This window comes from Solanum lycopersicum, chromosome 6 (genome assembly GCF_036512215.1).
Source record: "Solanum lycopersicum chromosome 6, SLM_r2.1".
In the NCBI taxonomy this organism is placed as follows: domain Eukaryota; kingdom Viridiplantae; phylum Streptophyta; class Magnoliopsida; order Solanales; family Solanaceae; genus Solanum; species Solanum lycopersicum.
Window position 1 is genome coordinate 42,982,884 of NC_090805.1, and position 20,364 is coordinate 43,003,247.

General features: G+C 33.0%; 4 protein-coding genes across 6 annotated transcripts; 2 read left to right on the forward strand and 2 right to left on the reverse strand.

The window, feature by feature from the left end:
• Positions 1 to 1,497: 1,497 nt before the first annotated feature.
• Positions 1,498 to 3,409, forward strand: LOC101255802 (GDSL lipase-like). The gene is made up of 5 exons (XM_004242194.5): positions 1,498 to 1,803; positions 1,897 to 2,018; positions 2,155 to 2,379; positions 2,475 to 2,739; positions 2,828 to 3,409. The coding sequence occupies exons 1-5, from the start codon at positions 1,557 to 1,559 to the stop codon at positions 3,130 to 3,132; spliced, it is 1,164 nt and encodes a 387-aa protein (XP_004242242.2). The 5' UTR covers positions 1,498 to 1,556; the 3' UTR covers positions 3,133 to 3,409.
• Positions 3,410 to 6,192: 2,783 nt separating this feature from the next.
• Positions 6,193 to 8,587, forward strand: LOC101257273 (GDSL lipase). Its single transcript, XM_004241798.5, has 5 exons — positions 6,193 to 6,530; positions 6,695 to 6,816; positions 7,121 to 7,339; positions 7,785 to 8,028; positions 8,199 to 8,587. Exons 1-5 carry the CDS (start codon positions 6,269 to 6,271, stop codon positions 8,438 to 8,440), a joined length of 1,089 nt encoding a protein of 362 aa, XP_004241846.2. The 5' UTR covers positions 6,193 to 6,268; the 3' UTR covers positions 8,441 to 8,587.
• Positions 8,588 to 9,533: 946 nt separating this feature from the next.
• LOC101256981 (protein NRT1/ PTR FAMILY 5.10) lies at positions 9,534 to 14,347 on the reverse strand. Of its 3 annotated transcripts, XM_069299304.1 has the most exons (6): positions 14,023 to 14,212; positions 13,349 to 13,566; positions 13,146 to 13,255; positions 12,925 to 13,025; positions 11,101 to 11,630; positions 9,534 to 10,610 (listed from the first exon to the last, which is right to left on the reverse strand). In XM_069299304.1, the coding sequence occupies exons 3-6, from the start codon at positions 13,153 to 13,155 to the stop codon at positions 9,794 to 9,796; spliced, it is 1,458 nt and encodes a 485-aa protein (XP_069155405.1). In that variant the 5' UTR covers positions 13,156 to 13,255; positions 13,349 to 13,566; positions 14,023 to 14,212; the 3' UTR covers positions 9,534 to 9,793. The 3 variants fall into 3 exon arrangements, with proteins under 3 accessions (XP_069155405.1, XP_004241845.2, XP_019069910.2); XM_004241797.5 differs by lacking the exons at positions 12,925 to 13,025; positions 13,146 to 13,255 and having other exon boundaries at positions 14,023 to 14,347; XM_019214365.3 differs by lacking the exons at positions 13,349 to 13,566; positions 14,023 to 14,212 and having other exon boundaries at positions 13,146 to 13,262.
• Positions 14,348 to 14,496: 149 nt separating this feature from the next.
• LOC101256683 (transmembrane 9 superfamily member 1-like) lies at positions 14,497 to 19,394 on the reverse strand. The gene is made up of 12 exons (XM_004241796.5): positions 19,147 to 19,394; positions 17,919 to 18,111; positions 17,733 to 17,837; positions 17,582 to 17,599; positions 17,394 to 17,488; positions 17,148 to 17,300; positions 16,395 to 16,529; positions 16,115 to 16,281; positions 15,944 to 16,038; positions 15,437 to 15,810; positions 14,978 to 15,254; positions 14,497 to 14,853 (listed from the first exon to the last, which is right to left on the reverse strand). The coding sequence occupies exons 1-12, from the start codon at positions 19,219 to 19,221 to the stop codon at positions 14,786 to 14,788; spliced, it is 1,755 nt and encodes a 584-aa protein (XP_004241844.2). The 5' UTR covers positions 19,222 to 19,394; the 3' UTR covers positions 14,497 to 14,785.
• Positions 19,395 to 20,364: the final 970 nt, after the last annotated feature.

Sequence of the window (20,364 nt, forward strand, 5' to 3'; positions counted from 1 at the left end):
TTCGTGGAGATTTAAGAACTATTTTGACAGGTATCTTATTCTAAAAGTTAATCACACATCTTCCGGAGTACAATCACATTCTCTTCATTATTTATTTTATTAGTTTTTGAATCCTAATGGAGATGGCAGTGATGACTTTTTGAGTACAAGTATTGTTATTTTTCCCTGTCGTGTACAATAATGCACAAATATAAAGTTTTAGCTGAAAACTTTCTCTGATAATTCATATATTGTCAGGTTTAGTTTGATGCAAGAGACATATTAGATATCATAAAACACATGAATTTTGAAAAGAAAAAAAACACATTAAATTTGCATGGTTATGTTGAGGAAAATTTGAATAGCATAAAAAGTGACCTCATGTGGAAACTGGAAAGGCAATTATTAAATGACAAAAAGTAATGATTCACAAGAAGGTTGGAGGTTTGAGAATAAGAAATCTAAAATTGCTAATTATTTAAATCACTATGAAAGTTTAATGATGGTTATAAAAAAATCTGATGAATGTGAAATATATTTGGAATTAGAGCCCTCTTTTTGTCCATGTAAAGCAACCACAAATAAATTATTCGGCCAGTGCTGGCATGGAACATTTCCCAACTAGTTTGTAATAATATACAACTCTTAACTTATTCTTTAAGAACAATAATTGAAGTAATAATACCTATTTTATGAAAAGACAGTTAGTAAGGTACGCTTTAATTAATTTAATAACAATGTCATGGTATAAAGAAATGAATCATGCCCGTTAGTCATTAATTCAAGTGACCATTTCTCATTGACATTTTATACTAACTACAAGAACTTGTAGACATTTTATACTAACTACAAGAACTTGTAGTAGCAAACATGTTATAATATGGTATAAAGAAATGATTCAGAATCAAGCCAAATCACAAGAGATATAATAGAAATAACGAAATTTCAATATGAATCCAAACTACTGCCTCCGTTCATGTTTACTTATCCACTATACTAAAAATAGATATTCATTTTTTGATTGTCCGATTTAAAAAATCAAGATATAATTTAGAACTTTGTTCATAATGTATCCTTATTTTAACTATAGTCATTTCTCAATATATGAATTTTTTTTAAAACATTAAATTTATTATATTAAAAGAATAATATAGTAAAATTATAATTCTATGTATTATGCATTAAAGGAGTGTCCCAAATTAATAATGTACAAGTAAAAATAACGAAGTATATAATTGTACTTTCTACCTTAAAGAAAGAGCTTAGTTCACAACAATAATTGATGAACAAACATATTAGTATTTTTTTGGTTGGTCCCAACTTGAATTAGTGGAAAAAATAACAGATTTTGATAAGATAATATATTTCAAAAAACTACTATACAAATATTTCTCACGTTTTAACTTGTTAAATACCCAAAATTAATAGCCAGGCAGCCAACACTTTTTCACGTCGAGCCGATAGTCGATGCAGACACGTGTTTTTTTTTAAAAAAAATCATTCTGCACATCAGGAGTAGTACTATATATATAATTCCAATTCTATGCAAAAATAAACCAAACTTATAATACTCTCTAATGGCTTTGATCTCAAGCTTGTGCATCTTTTTTTTGGTAGCACATTTTACCACCCCAATTGTGTGCCATAAGAGATCTCATCAAGCTGCCCTTTTCGTGTTCGGTGATTCACTTTTCGATGCTGGAAATAATAACTATATCAACACCACTGCTAGCTTCCAAGCAAATTATTTCCCTTATGGAGAATCATTCTTCAAGTACCCGACTGGCAGGAACTCCAATGGACGCCTCATTCCTGATTTTATAGGTAAATTCGTTCGCGTTTTGGTCAATTCTTTTGAAATGTATATTTATTTCATCAACTTTTTGCGTTATAATTATAGTTAGTTGTATTTTGCAGCTGAATATGCTAATTTGCCATTTATTCCGCCGTATTTTGAAATTCGGAACAAGCATTTGGTACATGGAGTGAACTTTGCATCAGGTGGTTCTGGTTGTTTGGCTGAAACCGCTCGTGGCGCTGTAAGTAACAATATTTCCTTTGACTTATTCTCTTATGTTAAAGAATGACAAAAGTTCCATGAGATGGGAGGAATCGTTATAAGGCTTGAGGTGTGAGTTAGGCCTAAGACCTAAATTTATGTTGGTTATTTGACAGGTTATAGATCTTAAAACTCAGTTGAAATTATTCCAAAACGTGACACAATTGTTGAGGAACGAAGTGGGTGAAACAGAGTCAAAACAGATCCTCTCCAATGCTGTATATATTTTTAGCACTGGTAGCAATGATATATTCTCCGCTCTATTTGCAAATTCATCTTTTCCACATTCCGATACAGAATATGTACAGATGATTATGGGCAACTTGACTTCTGTTTTAAAGGTATTCTAAATATTGTTCTTTTCTATTTCTTTCGATTTGATTTACTTACTAGTAGCTTTTATCAAATGAACAAGTTAGGGTTATGAATGCAACAGGGAATTTATAAGGAAGGAGGGAGAAAGTTTGTGATGCTTAATGTGGGACCCATAGGTTGTATTCCTACTATTAAGGCTTTCAACTTTCAAATGGGAGTTACAAATGGAAGTTGCATGGAGGAGATCACAAACATGACCAAAATGTTTAATTCAGCTCTCCCACAAATGTTCAAAAAACTAGAGAAGCAATTGCATGGATTTAAGTACACAATATTCAACTTCTTCAAAGTATTTGGAGATAGCATTGATAATCCAACTAAATATGGTGTGTTCTATCTCTTCAAACCCAAAATCAATGTTTGATTATATATAATATATATTATGCACCGATGATTTTGTCCTGTTTTGTTTAGGTTTTAAGATATCAGAGACGGCTTGTTGTGGAACTGGTCCGTTTCGAGGGATTCTTAGTTGTGGAGAGAAGAGGCAGGTAAAAGAGTATGAGTTATGTAAGAATGTGAAAGATTACTTGTTTTTCGACGCTGTTCATCCCACTGAACTGGCCTACCAACAATTCGCTGCATTACTGTGGAATGGAACTACAGATGTCGTAGCACCGCACAACCTAAAATCCTTTTTTGAAAGTTCGAACTCCAGATGTCCTAGCAGCTTACAATTCCTACTATATATGAAGAAAAAACAACAATGTGAAATATGATGTTAAGGAGCTTCATCTCTAGTAATTTTTCTCTGTTCTTGTAGATGATACTTCGATTTGATGAGATGACTTCATAACTAAGTCGTCATGATTGAACGAAGTCGAGAAATAGATAAAATCATGGAATGTATCAGTCATATAAATATTCTTTGATTTGGGAAGAAAGTCATTGAGATTTACAAAACATCCCATCTTTGTAAGTTTTTAAATATTGTTGGATATGGTAAGTTACTAAATATTAATTTTCCGAAATTAATACAAATTGGGTTTTCTGTTATCTAATTGTACTTTTTAAAAAATAGCTCAAGAAACTTTAGTGTCTGATAATTAGCTAATGATTTATTTAAACTAATAATTATATTCACTTGACGAATTACAAAGGTCCAACAAGCAATATCTGGTTTTTAGGATTGAATTTTTACCTTATTATATCATAATATCACTTCCTTTTTATTTTAATTTTTTCAATGCGATAAAAATAACTATTTTAAAAAATAATTAGTAGTTAGAATGATTATTTGAAAAATCAACCGGCCCAGAGCATTCTTTGACAGAAATATCACTACACTACAGCACAAATAAAGAAGTAACGGGCCATGTCAAAAAAAAAAGGGGGGGAACATTGGAGAAGTACAGAAATTTCAAATATTTAGGTTAATTATATTCTATTTTTGAAAGTTTTTTTAATCACAATAATTTCAAAAATTTTATTGTTCTTGAATATATTTTTTGGCGGCATGATATGGGAGATATATATATGAGAAAAGATAATTCTTTTTAAATGATACTCACTCTGTCCTCTTTTAGTTGTTATGACTTTTTTTTTAAAGAATTTTGAGTAACATCATAATGATACACAGATAGTTATAATTTATTGTAGTTTTTATATAGTTTTTAAATATTTAAATTTTTAATTTCAAATATCAAAATTAATTTAATACAATTTTAAAAATGAGTCAAATTAATTTTTGAAAAATATCATGTGATAATTAAAAAAAAGACGAAAAAATAATTTTTAAGAAATTGTGATGTAATTCTTCCAAATATTATGCACATTATTAAAAGCATTAAAAGGGAATTTATTAACATCTGTGTAATATTGAGAAATATATAGTGGAATGAATACGACTTTTTTTTAAATTATTATTCATTTTGTCAACTTGTGAAGGGATTTTGTCTCGATCTTCTCTCTTTCTTATTTGGCTGCTGAAATAACGCCGTGGAATCTTTGAATTGAAAAATGTAGAAAGACTTTTATATATTTTAAGAAATCACATCTTCCATAAACATTTTTTTAACTATAAATGGACTCAATTATTTTCACAATAAAAAATTATATTTAGTTATTCCAATCGATCCGCTCGAGGAGCCGACATTTTTATTTTATTAATTTATCTATCTTGATTAATATTCTATCACTTAACGTCTCACAAATTTAAAATTTCTTTTAAAATGCTTAATTTTTGATAAATTATATATAGTTAAACTGTTTTTCGTTATCATATATTATTATAAGTGGGAAGAACTTAAGTCAAAAGTTGAATTACGATTTTACCCTCTTATAAATTAAAATGTTATGATTAGTTTAATTAAATAATAATAACTTTTGAATTTTCTTAGATTAATTCCTATTATTATTATTATTGTTGTTGTTGTTGTTATTATTATTATTATTAAAAGTGAAAAAAGCTTTTAGCTGTAAAATTGATTACCATTTTATCCCTACTGTAAGTTAAAATGTTATAAAATATTCAATTAGTCAAATATTAGAATTCTCAATAAGTTTTTTCTAATATATATTTGTATTCATAATCGAATTTTTATGTAACCTATAATTACAATATTTAATATGTATTAACCTCTCACAATTGAATTATTATTATTAATAATAATTATGATAAAAATCTTATTTTGCATACCTTAACTATAAGTTAAATAAAATTCAATTAATTAATTTTTCAGTTACATAAATTGAACGGGATTTGGAAGTGGAAAAGTGATTGTTTAATGTCCAGAGTCGTACATAATTAATTGCTTTAAATTAACACATCATGTATTACTTTACCAAACTCTTACAATTCCTATAATTTGTCTTCTGATTTTCTTAATTTGTCTCATTAAATTCTAACACTTTTAATTTAGTAACCAATCTTTATTAATAAACATCTGTAGAACTTGAATAGTTCATTAAATATTTAAGTGTAAGTTAATTAGTATTATGTCAAAAGAAATTTGAAAGAACAGTGATTTTCATTTCCTTCAAGTTTTGTTTCTTTAGTTAAACATCTAACATCCCTTCTAAGTTTCTTTCTTTTCCCTTAAATTTTTTCTTTTGCATGAACTAAAGAAAATGGGAATGAAGAAACATGTAGAGTTGATAAATGTTGGAATTAAATAATTGTCATATCAATTTACATGCAACACTCAACATTCATTGAATGATATATAAAGATTACTTAATCCGTAAGGAGTGCTAGCAGAAATTCATGAGCTATGAAAAGGAGGAAGTTGATTTCTTTGGAATACTGATTTTAGAATTTTTATTAATTGATTATATTTATAATGTACTGTAATTATAATTGCTTGCGACTATAGATAAAATGCTATGTTATTTGTGTAAATGATATCTTGTAGTATGCCTTCATGGCATCATGTGATCATGTGATTGGTATTGAAAAAATTATATTGTAACTTTTTTTTGTATTTTGTAATGTTTCTTTATATGTATCTTTCATATTGGAACTTACTAATTTATTTTACAAAAGAATTAGGAGTATATGCATCATATATAAATATAGTATCTAACTTTTAAAAGGAAAATTTTCTTTCATTTTGATAAAAACTATTTTAGCTACTACGATCTTCACTTAAATAGTCGGATATATTTACTATTACTTTTTCTAGCCTATATATATATATATATATATATATATATATATATATCATATTTTATATAGTTTAATCAATAATTATTTATTTTAATTCTTCAAAAATAATGTTAATTGCAAATTTTTGCTATTTTTATTTTCAAAACTAAATATGTATGTAATTTTTAAAATATAATTAATGGAAAACTAGTTAGAGAAAAAAGACAGACGGAGTAGTATATATAATTGTTTTTTCTTCAACTACTGCAATGGCTTTGAGCTCAAGCTTGTTTCACTTGTACCTCTGTATTTTGGTGGTATGTTTTGTTCACCCAATTCTGTGCATTAGCAGCCATGGAAAACCTCAAGCTGGCCTTTTCGTGTTCGGTGATTCATTGTTCGATCCTGGAAATAATAACTACATCAACACCACTACTGAGTACCAAGCAAATTGGCGGCCATATGGAGAATCATTCTTCAAGTATCCTACCGGTAGATTCTCCGATGGACGTCTCATTCCTGATTTTGTCGGTAAATTTTATGGCCTTTGCTAATTTATCTGAAAAATGTGTAGAAACAAAGAAGGGAAATTAACTTACTAGATAGATTTCGTAGTCATCTTTGATTGTGATGGGCCTTCAAGAATTATTTTGCTACAGAGGTATGAGACTTGATTTTTTTTGTTGTATTTGCAGCTGAATATGCTAATTTGCCATTGATTCCTTCGTATTTTGAAATTGGCAAGCAACATTTTGTTCATGGGGTAAACTTTGCATCAGGCGGTGCTGGTTGTTTGGTCGAAACTCATCGAGGTTTTGTAAGTGTTTGAATTAGTTTGATGCAATTCAAATTGAATTCCATTGTTAAATCAATATAGGGTGGTAGTCTTTGATATAATTGGTTTCATATACTCTCTCCATTTCATTCTATTTGTCTGAATTTAACAAAGTAATGAATACTTTTGGATCTTGTAATCTTAAGAATTGTTAAAAATGAAAGAAAATTCTTTTTTAAAAATCAACCAAAAAGGAAAGTAGGAGAAACAAAATTGAAACGGGGAGTAACTAGTTTGATAGGAAGATTGTATTATGTAGCTCTGAAGTATTGATTCCATTTGACAGGTTATAGATCTTCAAACACAGTTGAGATATTTCAAAAAAGTCGTAAAACTGTCGAAGAAGAAGGTGGGGAAAACTGAGTCCAAGCAGATCATCTCGAATGCTGTATATATTTTTAGTGCTGGTGGTAACGATTACTTGGCTCCTTTGTCAACAAATTCTTCATATCCTGAAAGAGAATATCTAAAGATGATTGTGGGCAATTTGACATCCGTTCTGAAGGTAATGAACTTATTGATTCAACCTAAACTTTTTAAATTTCTTTGGATTTAGTTTTACCACTTTTATCTATTTAAGACTTTTGAGTATTTGCTTCAATAAATGATGTTTGGAGATTCATGCGCGCATTTTGAGTTTAATACAAATTGAGCAGTGTTTATTTTAGACTCGTATAATATCTGACAAGCTTAGGAGTGTTGTCATTTTTTTCGTCCATTTTGGAAGGAGTATGCACATGTAGACATCTCAACTTGTCTTCATTGTGTCAGTTGAGCACCCAAACTTACAAAATGATCATCCAGACACCATCAGCTTGGGGTGTCCACCAGGGGAGACAATTTTTTTTTGTTTGTTGAATTTGAATGTTTTTTATTTCATGTTCTATGTTGAGTTTAGTGTAGAGAGTAGCTATACTAATTCTTCGTGCTTCATTAAACTAATGCGACAGGATATTTACAAGGAAGGAGGGAGAAAATTTGTCATGCTTAATATGGTTCCAATAGGTCGTCTCCCTAATACTATTGCTCTTAATGGCAATTCCATAGAGAAGATCACAAGCTTGGTGAAAATGCACAATTGGGCTCTTCCAGGAATGCTCAAACAACTAGAGAAGCAATTGCCTGGATTTAAATACACATTATTCGACTTGTTCAAAGTATCTTCAGATAGCATTGATAATCCAACAAAATATGGTATGTTGTATCTCATCAAAATCAACTTCTAGTCTCTTTATGTTCGAGCATTCTTGATTTATGTTAACATAGCTGATATGGCAATGGGTAGTAATATAGGTTGTTTCTTTATAGTAATATGGAATAGTCTGTTTATAGTCTTAATTTACTTACAATTTTGCTTTGTTTAGGTTTTAAGACATCAAAGACGGCTTGTTGTGGGGCTGGTCCATTACGAGGGATTTATAGTTGTGGAGGCAAGAGACAAGTCAAAAAGTACAAGTTATGTAAAAACGTGAAAGATAACTTGTTTTTCGACTCTTTTCATCCGTCTGAACTGGCCTACAAACAATATGCTGAAGTACTGTGGAATGGAACTCCAGACATCATTGCACCTTACAACCTTAAATCCTTTTTTGAACTTGCAACATAAGATGATGGTGGCATTGTTGAAACTGTTCTGTTATTCCATATTAAAAGAAAGTAGAAGAAAAGAATGTGAAGTTTGATGCTAAAAAGAATAACCTTCTGATTAGGAAGGTCATATTGAGATTAATAAAACTTCCCCTCTTTGTCTGGATCTCAATCTTCGTTCCATAGCCACCTTTGTTTCTCTGCAGTCAGCCTTTGCACCTTCATCTTTGGTTCTCGATGAAGACGTGTAGGTACATTATTCTATGGTAGGGATTGTAACTTCCCATAAGTTGCCCCATTGTTACCCCAATGAAGGAACCTTTCTTGTTTTTTTTTTAGAGTTCCAACGAATCGAATGGTATTTCTGTGGCTTGCCATGCCGACCATCAACCACGAGAATGGGTTCCTTCTCAAAGGATTTGATGGAATGGCTCACCCCACCCAAGAGCCCTTGTGTCATAGGAGAACTCATGGCTGGTGAAAATCGTCATACACTGTTCTCTCCTAAAACCATAGTTCCAAAAGAATTGAAGAAAAAGAAAATAAACAAAAACAAGCCTTTTCTGTCTTCACTCACACTTTTAAGTACAATGAAAAAAAAAACTTGTTTGGATGACTGATACCACTGAGAGAATCATGTATGTGGTTCTTGTGCGACCATAGAGTCTTGTTGAGCAATTAGATCAGATTCAGACGTGGATGTTGCTCCACGGCTGTACAGATTTGACTCACTCTAGAAACCATACCATTTAGGGGATATATGTGCACCAAACACTCTATTGGTCAGAGGTGTTGCGCCTGTCTTTCTATCAAACACAGTTGAGGAAGTCGATTGCGAATGCTACAGTTTCAAGGTGCACGAGGAATTCTTGCAAGGAAAAGCTAAGAAACCACTTAAGCTTATGGGTAGCATGAGGGCACTTAGCTTTGAATAACAGATGGGTTTCTCTGTTAGTGTTGGCCTTGCAATTAATTTGACATGTTTTAGGGTAATGTCTTGGTAACGGATTAAACTAGAAAGAGTAGTTTCAAAGTTGGGTTTAAGGTGCACTTGGGTGTATAACTAATTCAATCAACATTACTCTTGTTGAAATGATGTTTCAAGCGCCAAATTATTTAAAGATGACAGTAATCTGAAATTACAATCACATGATATAAAACATCTGTACACACTTAGTTTTACACTTATATGATCAACAAACAACTGCGTAATTCTATCAGCCTGCAGTTCATTCATACCTATTTCTTCTACCAGCACAAGGAGTTCCTTGACAAGAATATAACTACGCTATAGAACAGGCAAGACCATTACACTGTTACAGCATCGACTTCTCCATGCTAAGGGTATCTTACACCAAGTACACCATACATCTTAGAGAGAACTTGGCTTATTGTATATATAAGATCTTGAAAAATACAAGTACGCTGTGAATGCGATAGTACTAAGTACAGCAAGAACCCAATAAAAGTAATCCAGATGTGCCCGATTCAAGTTGTCAGAAAACCAACTGGTCTGACCATCTTTCCCAGTGATGCTCTCAGTAACAGAGATAAGGAAACTGCTCAAGAAGCTCCCTATGCCAAAAATGCTGAGGTAGAGAGAGAGACCTATACTTTTCAACTCGACTGGCACCTGATCGTAGAAGAACTCCTGCAGACCAACCATGGTGAATACATCGGAAATACCAAATAGTATATACTGAGGTATTAACCAGCAAATGCTCATGGGAACTGTTGCCTTTGGCATGTCGACCAGACTGTGTTCTAAAGCAGTTTGGAGACGTTTCTTCTCGATTATAGCTGCAACCACCATTGAAAGTATAGACAAGAAAATGCCAGTTCCAATTCTTTGGAGCATTGTTATGCCTGATGGTTTCCCAGTTATAGCTCTTGCAACGGGAACCAAAATACAGTCATATATAGGAATAAAAATGACAACAGAGAGGCTAATGAAAGATTGTAATGAGGCGGCTGGTACTTCAAAATTTGAACCAAGAGATCTGTCCATAGTTGCACCTTGCTTGGTGAATAAAGTAGATGACTGTGAGAAAACAATAGCATATACCAAACATGTTGTCCATATTGGAATCAACCTAAGAATAGCCTTAGCCTCCTCGACCTCGCTAATACTGCAAATTTTTCCATTTTCCTTGGAACCATTGGGTGCAAGCAACGCTTTGTTGAGGAACCTGTGTTCAATAATAATATATACCAATAAAATGAGATGTCTTGTAATACAATTGATTAAAGAACAACTTTTTATACAAAAGCAGCATACCCAGTGAACTACAACAAGTGGGGTCTAGGGGGGGTAGGGGGGTTGTACGCAACCAAACCCTTTCGTGAAGATAGAGAGGAGAATGCCTTATACAGAAATATTTTATTTAAACGGCTAATACTATACCATAAATAATAAATCGAAGTGTCCCCACATGCTTGGGCTTCTACATTTAATAACAGGCTGAATATTATGCAGTCATTAACTCTTAAAAGCCAGTTCATATATCCTTTTAACTCTTAACAAATCAAACCCAGTAGAGCCCATTCCAGAAGCACTTCTGTTATCGTAACCTATTGCAGAACTGTAGTTTTTTTCCTTTAAATTATCAGAAGAAGCAGAAAAAATCAAACAATTCCCTCACTTATTATTTTTTAAAAAAAACAGCAAAATACACTCACTTGAATTGTTCAGAACCTTCATGAGGCAGGATACCCTGAACTTCTTGTTCCACTGATGAGGTGGTTGTTTGCCAATTCCTAACTGCATTAATGAACACATTACCAATTCTAATAAATGGGTTCTTTTCATCACTGCTTTGGTGAAACCGATAAGTGAAGCTACCAAGCAAGAAAACAACAAGTGCGAGACCCATGACAATACAGGGAATTCCAAATCCCAGACCCCAGCTAAGATTATCTTGAACGTAGTTCAATATATAAAGAGTCATGAACAACCCACCACACATTCCAAAATACCACCAATTGAAGAATGAGCTTTTAGCTTTACTTTCCTGTGGGTCTTGAGCATCAAATTGGTCTGCTCCAAAAGCTTGAACGCAAGGCTTGTGTCCTCCCTGTCCAATAGCTACTAGATACAAAGAAAAGAAGAAGAAAATCATTTGGAACGTGGGAGGAGAACATGTTGCAGTATCTTGGCAGTCAGAATGACTGTAAGGGATGACAGTTGAAAGCGTCAAGAAGCCAAGTCCCTGCAGTTCAACAAACAAAGAATGTCTTACTAGCTAATTGTTTCTTCGCTAAAGCAGAAAGAAGACAGTACTTTACCCAAAGACATACTTGTTCATAAATCATGCCATCGTTATGCCCTTCTCGTTAGAAAATTTCACCTAGACAATTTTCTTATTCCCAAACAAATCAAGCGATAGAACAGAGACTTTGGTTTTTATCATTCTCGCTATGGTGAAGAGAGACTATTTGGTACTAGGAAAGTATACATGGAGCCATACTTTTAAGTGCTCATTTGGTTTCAAGTAAACGGGTGAAAATATCCGCAGAAAATTCATTATAAGCAATAAAATATTTGGTTACAATTTGTCTAGTTGGGTAATATTCAGCATTACTTATACACTCTGTTTGCTTGTCATTTTTGTTGCCAACATTAATAATAATGCACAAGTTATGCATGAATTGATATATTATTTTATGTGGAATAGGATACAGGGAAATATCAGGATTAATAACTAAAATGACCAAAGTAACCCTTATATTTAAACAATCCTTTTAAAAATATAAAGAGATACATTTTAAACTCTACATTGTATAAGAAATAATACCAATATAGTAATAACTGCATTACAAGCTACATTATTTTTTATTTTTCTTCAGAATTAGCACCGTCAGTACAATCTAAATTATTAATACTTAATTAGAATCCCAACATTATTAATCCTTACATTACAATCCATGTCCAAGTGTCTGTTCACACTAACAGATATGCTGGTTCTAGAGAGCCAACTTTAGAATATCAAATTTTAAGTGTCAGAGTACCTTCTACTCAAAAATGCTACTATTTGAAGCTTTTAATAGTTCCAGTCAAACTTTTGTAGGTCCATTTCACATTTGTAGGTCAAACTTTTGATAAGGTATTACAGTAATGATACCTTATCAAAAAAACAGGTATAATAATGGCCCATTCTTTTTTCTATCAAGACAAGAGGGATAAATAAAACCCATAATAGCATGATGTCCGCACTGTTTTCTTATTTGATAATTGAAGCGTCTGAGTTAGCTTGTGCACACCTCAACAATTCTACCGGATACTGCAACCTCCCACCATCGCAGGTACTGGGCACTCTGTCCACCAAGGCTTAAGAAGATGGGAAAAAATAGCCTAGTTTTTTTTTGTCTAAGCTGTGATTCGTGCATCTACCTCATTGATCACTACGCCACTACCTTGATCGCATGAAGTTCACACTTTATGCTACTTGTGTATTATGCTATGTACTTCCCAATTTCTTCATCTTCACAGTAGATAATACTTACTTTCATGTAATGTCTAGATATATAACAATGGGAGGTAAGGCTTAAGCTACAGGCTGCAACAGTAGAAGACCCGACGCTTTCAAATAGAGACCACATTACACCTGCAGGACAGTATATGGTTGCTGTTAACTCAATTTTTTATTTCAACCAAGTCCAAAGAGGCATAGGCATATTTATTACATGCACAGCCTGTGTTAGCAAACCCACTACTTCCGCCTCACCTATGTACATGTCCTTTGCGTGCACTACTTGTCACAAGATGGGAATGGGTCCAGTACTCCACAACTGTGGACTTAAAATTGTGATCCGCCTCGGCAAAGAAGATTAAAGCCTATTATCAAAGCACTACCACAACCTATTGTACCATTAATGGGATAAACAAAGTAAAAGCATGTCAAAACAAAAGCCTGAACTGGGTACTAACCAGGATGTAGAGCACAGAGGAGATAATAATAGTCCGATACCGACCCAGATATGAGTCAGCAATAAATGCACCCAAAAGTGGAAGAAGCGATGCCGTTCCACTCCAAATATTTACATTCTCCGCTGCCGATGCAACTGACTGGCCTAGTGGCCCCGTTAGGTAGCTTATTAGGTTTGAAGCTATCCCATAATATGCAAATCTCTCTGCAACCTCCACACCTATAAGACGGAAGAAGATAATCAAGTTTCAAAATAAGCTAATTTGAGATAAGAACATTTTTTTTATACAAGCCAGCTGCTAAAATTGGAGATAAAATTTGCAAATCAGCGACAACTATTATCACAACAATAATAACGCTTCAATTCCCAATTAGCTGGGGGCAATTTTTAAGACGACCCAGATGCAAACTTTTTGCAGAAAGATTGAAAATCCATGCAGTAGCTGGCAAAAATCAGTTGTTAAAAACAAGCAGCTTGAAGTGCTTAAAGATTTGAAAGATCAATAATGAGACAACCCAGTAGCTAAAACTGCAGAAAATTTTGAATAAATTGAAACAAAAATCATATTTTCAGGATGACACAGTTTTTTAAACATTGAAGCAGAAAGATAACCACTTTTGGAAACAACATAAATGCTAAAATTAGTAATATTCCAAAATCATAGACAAGTATTACCTATGATGAAAGATGCGGATCTCCATCCACCGGATTTGGATCGGGTCACGGGACGACCCTTATAGTCAACGGAGCCTTCAACGACGTTACCGAGAAACGGGGTCTCGGCGTCGGAGATGGCGACTCCGTTGGCCATGGGGACAGCCAAGTTTGACACCACAGATTGAATTGAAATTGAGTTAGTTCCATCGATTGGGTTTATCTATAAATTGCTCTTTTCAATAAACGACAAGTAGTAAATATCTAACTTTATTTTTTTTTTCTTTCCATTATGGCGTTAGTTGGAGACTCAAAAATATATTTCGATTAATAATAAGATTAACATAAATTTTAGTACGAATAGTTGACTACTTGTATCTTGTTGCCACGGAGTTAATTTTCTACTTTATAATAGTATTTGATCCGTGAATTGTAGAGGTGACATGTTCTAATTAAACTAAATAAATAATAGAGATGATACGCGTGAGTAAAAGATAATAAAGGAATTTATACAGATCATATAAAATACACAAATGTAAAAAGAATCTACAAAGGGTCTTTAAAGTCAGCAGCCATATATAACATATAGCTTCATGAAATCTGATTGCCAATGTATCCAGAGATTGTACAATGCTAGTTCTTGTCTAGGTAAAATGAAACTCCATCTAATGTTTCATTCACAGTTTGTGATCAGTGAAGGCAAGCATGAACATACGTAGTCTTCGCGCTCAACAGATGAGTAGAACGCTATAAAGAGCAACCTGTCTTGTGCATTGTCATGCACTTAATCACATTTGATGTTTCCAAAAATCCTCCTGATGAACAAATTAGAGCCAAGATACCCTACAGCACCTGGAGTATCCAAGAAACGACATTGGATCGAGTTAATGACAGGGAAAAGAATATTTATAGATGGATGTATAATCTCAGTATACAGATCTAGCACAGTGCAAATGAGATTACTAAGAGAGCTTACCACATAGGATACCGACACCAAGGCAGAACATAAGAGTGTAGCCAAAATAAAAGCTGGTCTGGAGGAGACCAGACATTTTAGTCTTTGAATGATAGTAATATATAGCATATAGGTAGACATATAGAGCAGTGGAGGCAGCCGAAAAGAATGAAGTCCATTGCCAATTATAGTTCTCCGCGTTCAGCAAATAGTATGTTCCCACAATTGTCACACAAATAGTGACAATGATCAGAACAATGAACACAAGGAGCAAGAATCCATACACATAGTAGTGCAGCTGTCAAGAATATTCTCAAACGTGGTTAGTGAAATTACAAATTGAAAAGCCCTTTCAGCCAAAATATAGCTACACTGCAGAAATAAAAGTAGATGAAACTATTGCTAAAAAGATGGTAGGAACAAACAGAGTGTAAGAAGTATTTCAGGATATGTTTTCTAGATACCGAAAAGAGTAATTACCATATAGGTCCAGAAGGAAGCGAAGATGTAATACATCTCAATAAAAATGCTTGCAAAGGGCAGAAGACCTCCCACCAGAGAAATAACAGATGGTCTTAGGTACCATTTCTTCTCAGGGATAGGACGCGGAATATTCTTAACACGGCATGGATTGTTTGGAGTACCACTCCAGTTTCTTCCGACAACAGTACCAAGGAGGGACAGGGGCAAGGAGATAAAAGCCCAAATAACAAGAACTACTACGATTGTGCCAAGGGGAATAGCAGCTATGGATCCATAAAATATAGCAATGGTGTTTAGAATGAACCCTATCCCAAAGCACAAAAAGGGGAAAAGTGACGCGGTAAGGAACATCGACTTCATCCAGTTTTCACCTGAAAAGATTCAAAGAAAAAAAAAACTTCATTGGTAAATGATCCATCTGCTACAAAGGTAAATTTGATTATGATAACCTACTATGATGCATAAGGAAACAACTAATGAGACATCAGGGAGAGGAGCACATACCAGCATTACGAGAGTACAGTCCACCACTCACATATCCCGAGATGAATGATGTAAGAGCATAACATACAACAAAGGTTGTAATAATTGCTCCTCTCCTAAGCCATGTTGTAGTTAGTATTCAAATAGAAAATGATCGATATAATCAATTAGCAGCACGGGTTGCAAACGTACCTCATGTACATCTTTCCAAAGTAGGCAGATAAAATGACAAGGAGAACAAGTGTTGCAAGCTGAGCACCAGTCCCAACAACCGCTGAAAAGAGAGCCAGATTTTGTGGAGGTCGGAAAACGTCACCATGGACAAGCTTCCAACCAGACTCTTCAAGTACATCCCTTTCCTATACAAGAATTCAACCAACCGAACACCCCCAATTAGTAATTCTCTTACAAGGATATGCCATTGGACATGGGTTCATGTAAATACTTGACTAATTGGAAGAAAAAGCTTTACCTGAGTCTCCATATCGTCATTTTCACGAGCATATTTTGCATAATCATTGCGAAGAGTGCGCATTAAAATCATAGACACTAATCCAGTGAGGAAAATTACCATCATGATAGAATTGAATACAGAGAACCAATGGATCTGCAAATGGAGTAAGACGTTTTAGGAGGTGGGAACATGAAGAACTTTATGGAGACTAACTGCCTAAACTTTTTATCTTTATCATTAATATTTTGTTTCAATGAGAACCAGAAAGATAACTGAGTTTTAAAAAAGTTATTTTTTTCCCTGAAGAAATCCAAAAGGAAGTTGGTGCATGGCCTTTATTTGCAGAAACATTGGCCAAAAATATCTCTTTTAACAATAACTACTTCTACGCCTCAATCTCGCCTAAGTCCTTATATGTTTAGAATAGAAGGAAACATAGATTTCTCTAGTAGACACAATTCCAGTTCAGACAATAGCTACTTATTTTGGTCTAAACCCCCATTATATCCACAAGTTGACAGAGCAGCAGTAACTGCTTTTTTGAGGGGGAGTAAAGACACAGTTGTTTTGTTGCTTTAACAAAATTTTTCCATAAAAATTCATTGTGCAAGAAATAAAGTGCATGGTACGGATTACCTATGGTACCATATGCTAGCATATCATCAATAAACAGTGTCGATCAATTCTAAATGTTGACAAAACATAATCATACTCCAATTAAAAGCTTCCAATTAAGTAGTTAATATAGTAGGATAGTAGGTTGGTACGTACCTCGTTCTCAAAAAAGTAGTTATTCAGGTAAACATTGAATCGTTGTTCATAACTAATATTTATCGGGAACCATTTAATAGAATATGTCATATCCAAGGTCCTTCCTTCTTCCAATGGTTTTGGCATCTCATGAGACAGGTTGATATGAATGATCTAATGGAGTGAGACTATAGTTAGATTATCAACACTCAGTTGCAGATCATTGATATACCACAAGGCATTAAGAACTAAAAACAAAATGCCTACCTGGTCTCTATTGTAATCGATTTGAATCATCTTGTGTGTGTACAATGCATGCGTGTTATGTCCAACTCTGTGAGGATGCACTTCACCTACGAAACCTGAATTTCCCTTATACCAAGTGAGTTTTCACTTAAGTTATAACTGTACATGGTAATTAGAAACATTTAGAGAAAAACTAGATAAGAACATACCCCATATTGGCAAATCATCTGAAGCCATGAAGGATGGAATCACAAGTCATGACCCAAAACAGGAGAAAAGTGTAGAAATTAGTACAAGTTAAATAGCAGAAACTGTTGAAAAGAATTGACAGTATCATAAAGATGTCATGAAACACTGTACCCATAAAAAATTCAAACCAATACGAGTTGTCAATTGCATACTTAAACCGTGCTATCTTTGATGCATCCAATTTAAGTTCACAAATTGATCTTTTCTCCACATCTCCTGTTAAAAGGAAATGGATAACAGTAAAAAGAACTGTTCCAAATCATAAAGAAATACACAGTGAAAAGTTGAAGAACAGACTCTTAAACTTTATATCAATTCGGCTATCAATAAGATCATTTCCTCCAAGAACCCCGCCGAGGCCACCCCACTTATGATCACCATCAGCAGCAGGACGACAATATGGAAGGCTATAATAACTGTAGGTCTCTTGTGGATTAACATATGGTGCAGCTTTGTTTACCCATAAAGTGACAGAATCATTTTCTTGATACTGCAGCAAACAGCAGAAAGTTGTGCACCAATTAGATAATTTATAAACAAGATTCTTGCAAGTTTTAGATGTGCAATTAGTATTGGTGTTTAGACAAACTTAAAGTTGTGTTTGGTTATACTTTTTTCAAAGAACATTTGGAATAATATATATGCTTGAATGTACTTGAATACAATTTCAAAAGTGAAAAAGTGAGTAATTTTCATGGCTAAATCACTCATTTTCAAATAATGTGAAAACCTATTCCGAATAAAAGTGAATTATTTTTATGGCCGAACAGGTCCAACCCTCCACCCAATTTTTGTCATGCTCAAAACGGCATTGTGTGTTAGCAGGACAATTGCAGTCATACACTATGCAGGAACCAATAACTCTATAAATGCATAAGCCAAAGCAAGTTCAAGATCCACAAAGTACATTATCTCCAGTAGCATCATTCTAAGAACAAAGAAGAGAAGTGTTACTATTATTTAGGCAGGACAGATGAATGTGGTCCTAAAATATTTCATTATTGGGGAAAAATAAATAATCTATGCCAAGTAACTTTGGATGTGCATAACTAGGAACTAAAACTTGTATCCTACATAACAATTTTGTGTCCTACATGGCGTTGTACATGTATTATGCCACACAGCAAGCATGTATCAATGGTTCAATTTTATACGAGTTAAAATATTGCACAACCTAAAATTGGACCGCATAGATATTATCTTAACCAAGTTAAAAGGATATATTTATGTATTACGCCATCTTTTAATGTGGAATCAAGATCAACTAGAACAGAAATAAAGCATTTTTGGGTTGAAGTAGAACTCTTGTTCAGTTTCCTGGTAATAGCCCAACCCCAAAGAAAGAAAAAAAGCCACTTTATGATGCCTCAACCACATACACAAAGTTAAGAGTTGACTCTATGAATCTATTGATTGTGCCATGTCATTCAATTAATCAATATTTTTTCCTTTTAGAAGAAAACCCAGAAAGGTAAATCCATTAAATTTGAAAAGCTATTTACTTGTTAGGATTTAAAGATTGTACCTTTGCAAGAATTGGGCATGCTAAAAAGCAAGAACAGATAATGAAAATGGTGAGGAATTGGAAGACGAAGAACATTGCTTTGATCTGAACAGTGTGAAAAACAAGAAGGAATGAGTTAGCCACTGTGTTTTTACAGTGCTGTTAGCTATGAGAAAATGAGAAGAAAGTGCGGCAACTCTTTTTTCCATTTTCTTTTGTCAAATGGATCGCAAGTTTTTGTCGCCCCAAGACTTTTGACTTTTGAGTCCTCAATCACTTAAATTATTATTAATTCGTTTTTTATTAAAACATGTAATTTTAATGTAAAAAAAATTATAATTTAGATAAGCTGTAAACAAATAGCTAATGCGTTACCTAATAAGTACATGACCATGCACAAGAGAGGTTACTCTCTATTCTCCATATAATTCATAAAAATATTATATTGACGTATTCAAAATTTTCATAATAAAATTTAACTTTTTTGATTCAGGGTCAATTTAAAAGGAAATTTATCACTATGCTCCAGCTTATTTCTTGTTTATGAAGGGGTTCGATAGTATATTTACGTAAATATATAAAATTTATTTTAGGAAAATTTAGCTAACTAGTCAAAAAAATTAACTTATTTAGTGATAATATCCATACTTTAATAATATTAGTAAACATGTCAAAAATGTCATAATTTTAAAAATAAATAATTGTTCTGATATTATTAATATTTTCTCTCTCATTATTTACACTTTTTTTCTCTCTCATATATTACACATTTTTCTATATTTATGTAATTGGAAAGATATTAATGTCATTTTAATTTTTCTCTCTCTTTCTTAAGCTTTAATTTCTCTCTCTTATTTTCTTCCTAATCAAATCCCCAGATTTTTCTCTCTTTTCTTATTCTTCTTTTCAATTTCTCTATCTAACATTCTTCCAAATCAATTCCACAGATTTTCGATTCAATATATTAATATTTTCTATTATTCTCATTTAATTTCGTTGCAAAATTTGATTTGAAGATTAACATTGATTTGGGTATTATTTTTTTTTCAGATTCCTTATTTATTTACTTACTGATTTTAGTATTTTTTTAATTTTTTTATTTTGTTGTTGTTCTTAAAACATTTTTTAGGATTTGAGACTACATAATTCTCTCTTCAATGGACGTTTTCAAGAGAGTTAATAGAGGTATTGGACAAAATAATCAAAATTCTTCCGATTTTTCATCATTTAATTTTTTTT

Bases quoted from the DNA above. Each gene is read 5' to 3' on its own strand.
- LOC101255802 (XM_004242194.5), top strand. From the start codon at position 1,557: ATGGCTTTGATCTCAAGCTTGTGCATCTTTTTTTTGGTAGCACATTTT. The intron at 2,019-2,154 runs GTAAGTAACAAT...GTTATTTGACAG, and splicing joins CTGAAACCGCTCGTGGCGCT to GTTATAGATCTTAAAACTCA. The intron at 2,740-2,827 runs GTGTGTTCTATC...TGTTTTGTTTAG, and splicing joins TGATAATCCAACTAAATATG to GTTTTAAGATATCAGAGACG.
- LOC101257273 (XM_004241798.5), top strand. From the start codon at position 6,269: ATGGCTTTGAGCTCAAGCTTGTTTCACTTGTACCTCTGTATTTTGGTG. The intron at 6,817-7,120 runs GTAAGTGTTTGA...TCCATTTGACAG, and splicing joins TCGAAACTCATCGAGGTTTT to GTTATAGATCTTCAAACACA. The intron at 7,340-7,784 runs GTAATGAACTTA...CTAATGCGACAG, and splicing joins ATTTGACATCCGTTCTGAAG to GATATTTACAAGGAAGGAGG.
- LOC101256981 (XM_004241797.5), bottom strand. From the start codon at position 14,158: ATGGCCAACGGAGTCGCCATCTCCGACGCCGAGACCCCGTTTCTCGGT. The intron at 13,567-14,022 runs GTAATACTTGTC...TCCGTCTTATAG, and splicing joins ATCCGCATCTTTCATCATAG to GTGTGGAGGTTGCAGAGAGA. The intron at 11,631-13,348 runs GTTAGTACCCAG...GTTGAACTGCAG, and splicing joins CCTCTGTGCTCTACATCCTG to GGACTTGGCTTCTTGACGCT.
- LOC101256683 (XM_004241796.5), bottom strand. From the start codon at position 19,221: ATGTTCTTCGTCTTCCAATTCCTCACCATTTTCATTATCTGTTCTTGC. The intron at 17,838-17,918 runs GTCTGTTCTTCA...TCCTTTTAACAG, and splicing joins AATTGATATAAAGTTTAAGA to GAGATGTGGAGAAAAGATCA. The intron at 16,530-17,147 runs GTACGTACCAAC...CTCCATTTGCAG, and splicing joins ACTACTTTTTTGAGAACGAG to ATCCATTGGTTCTCTGTATT.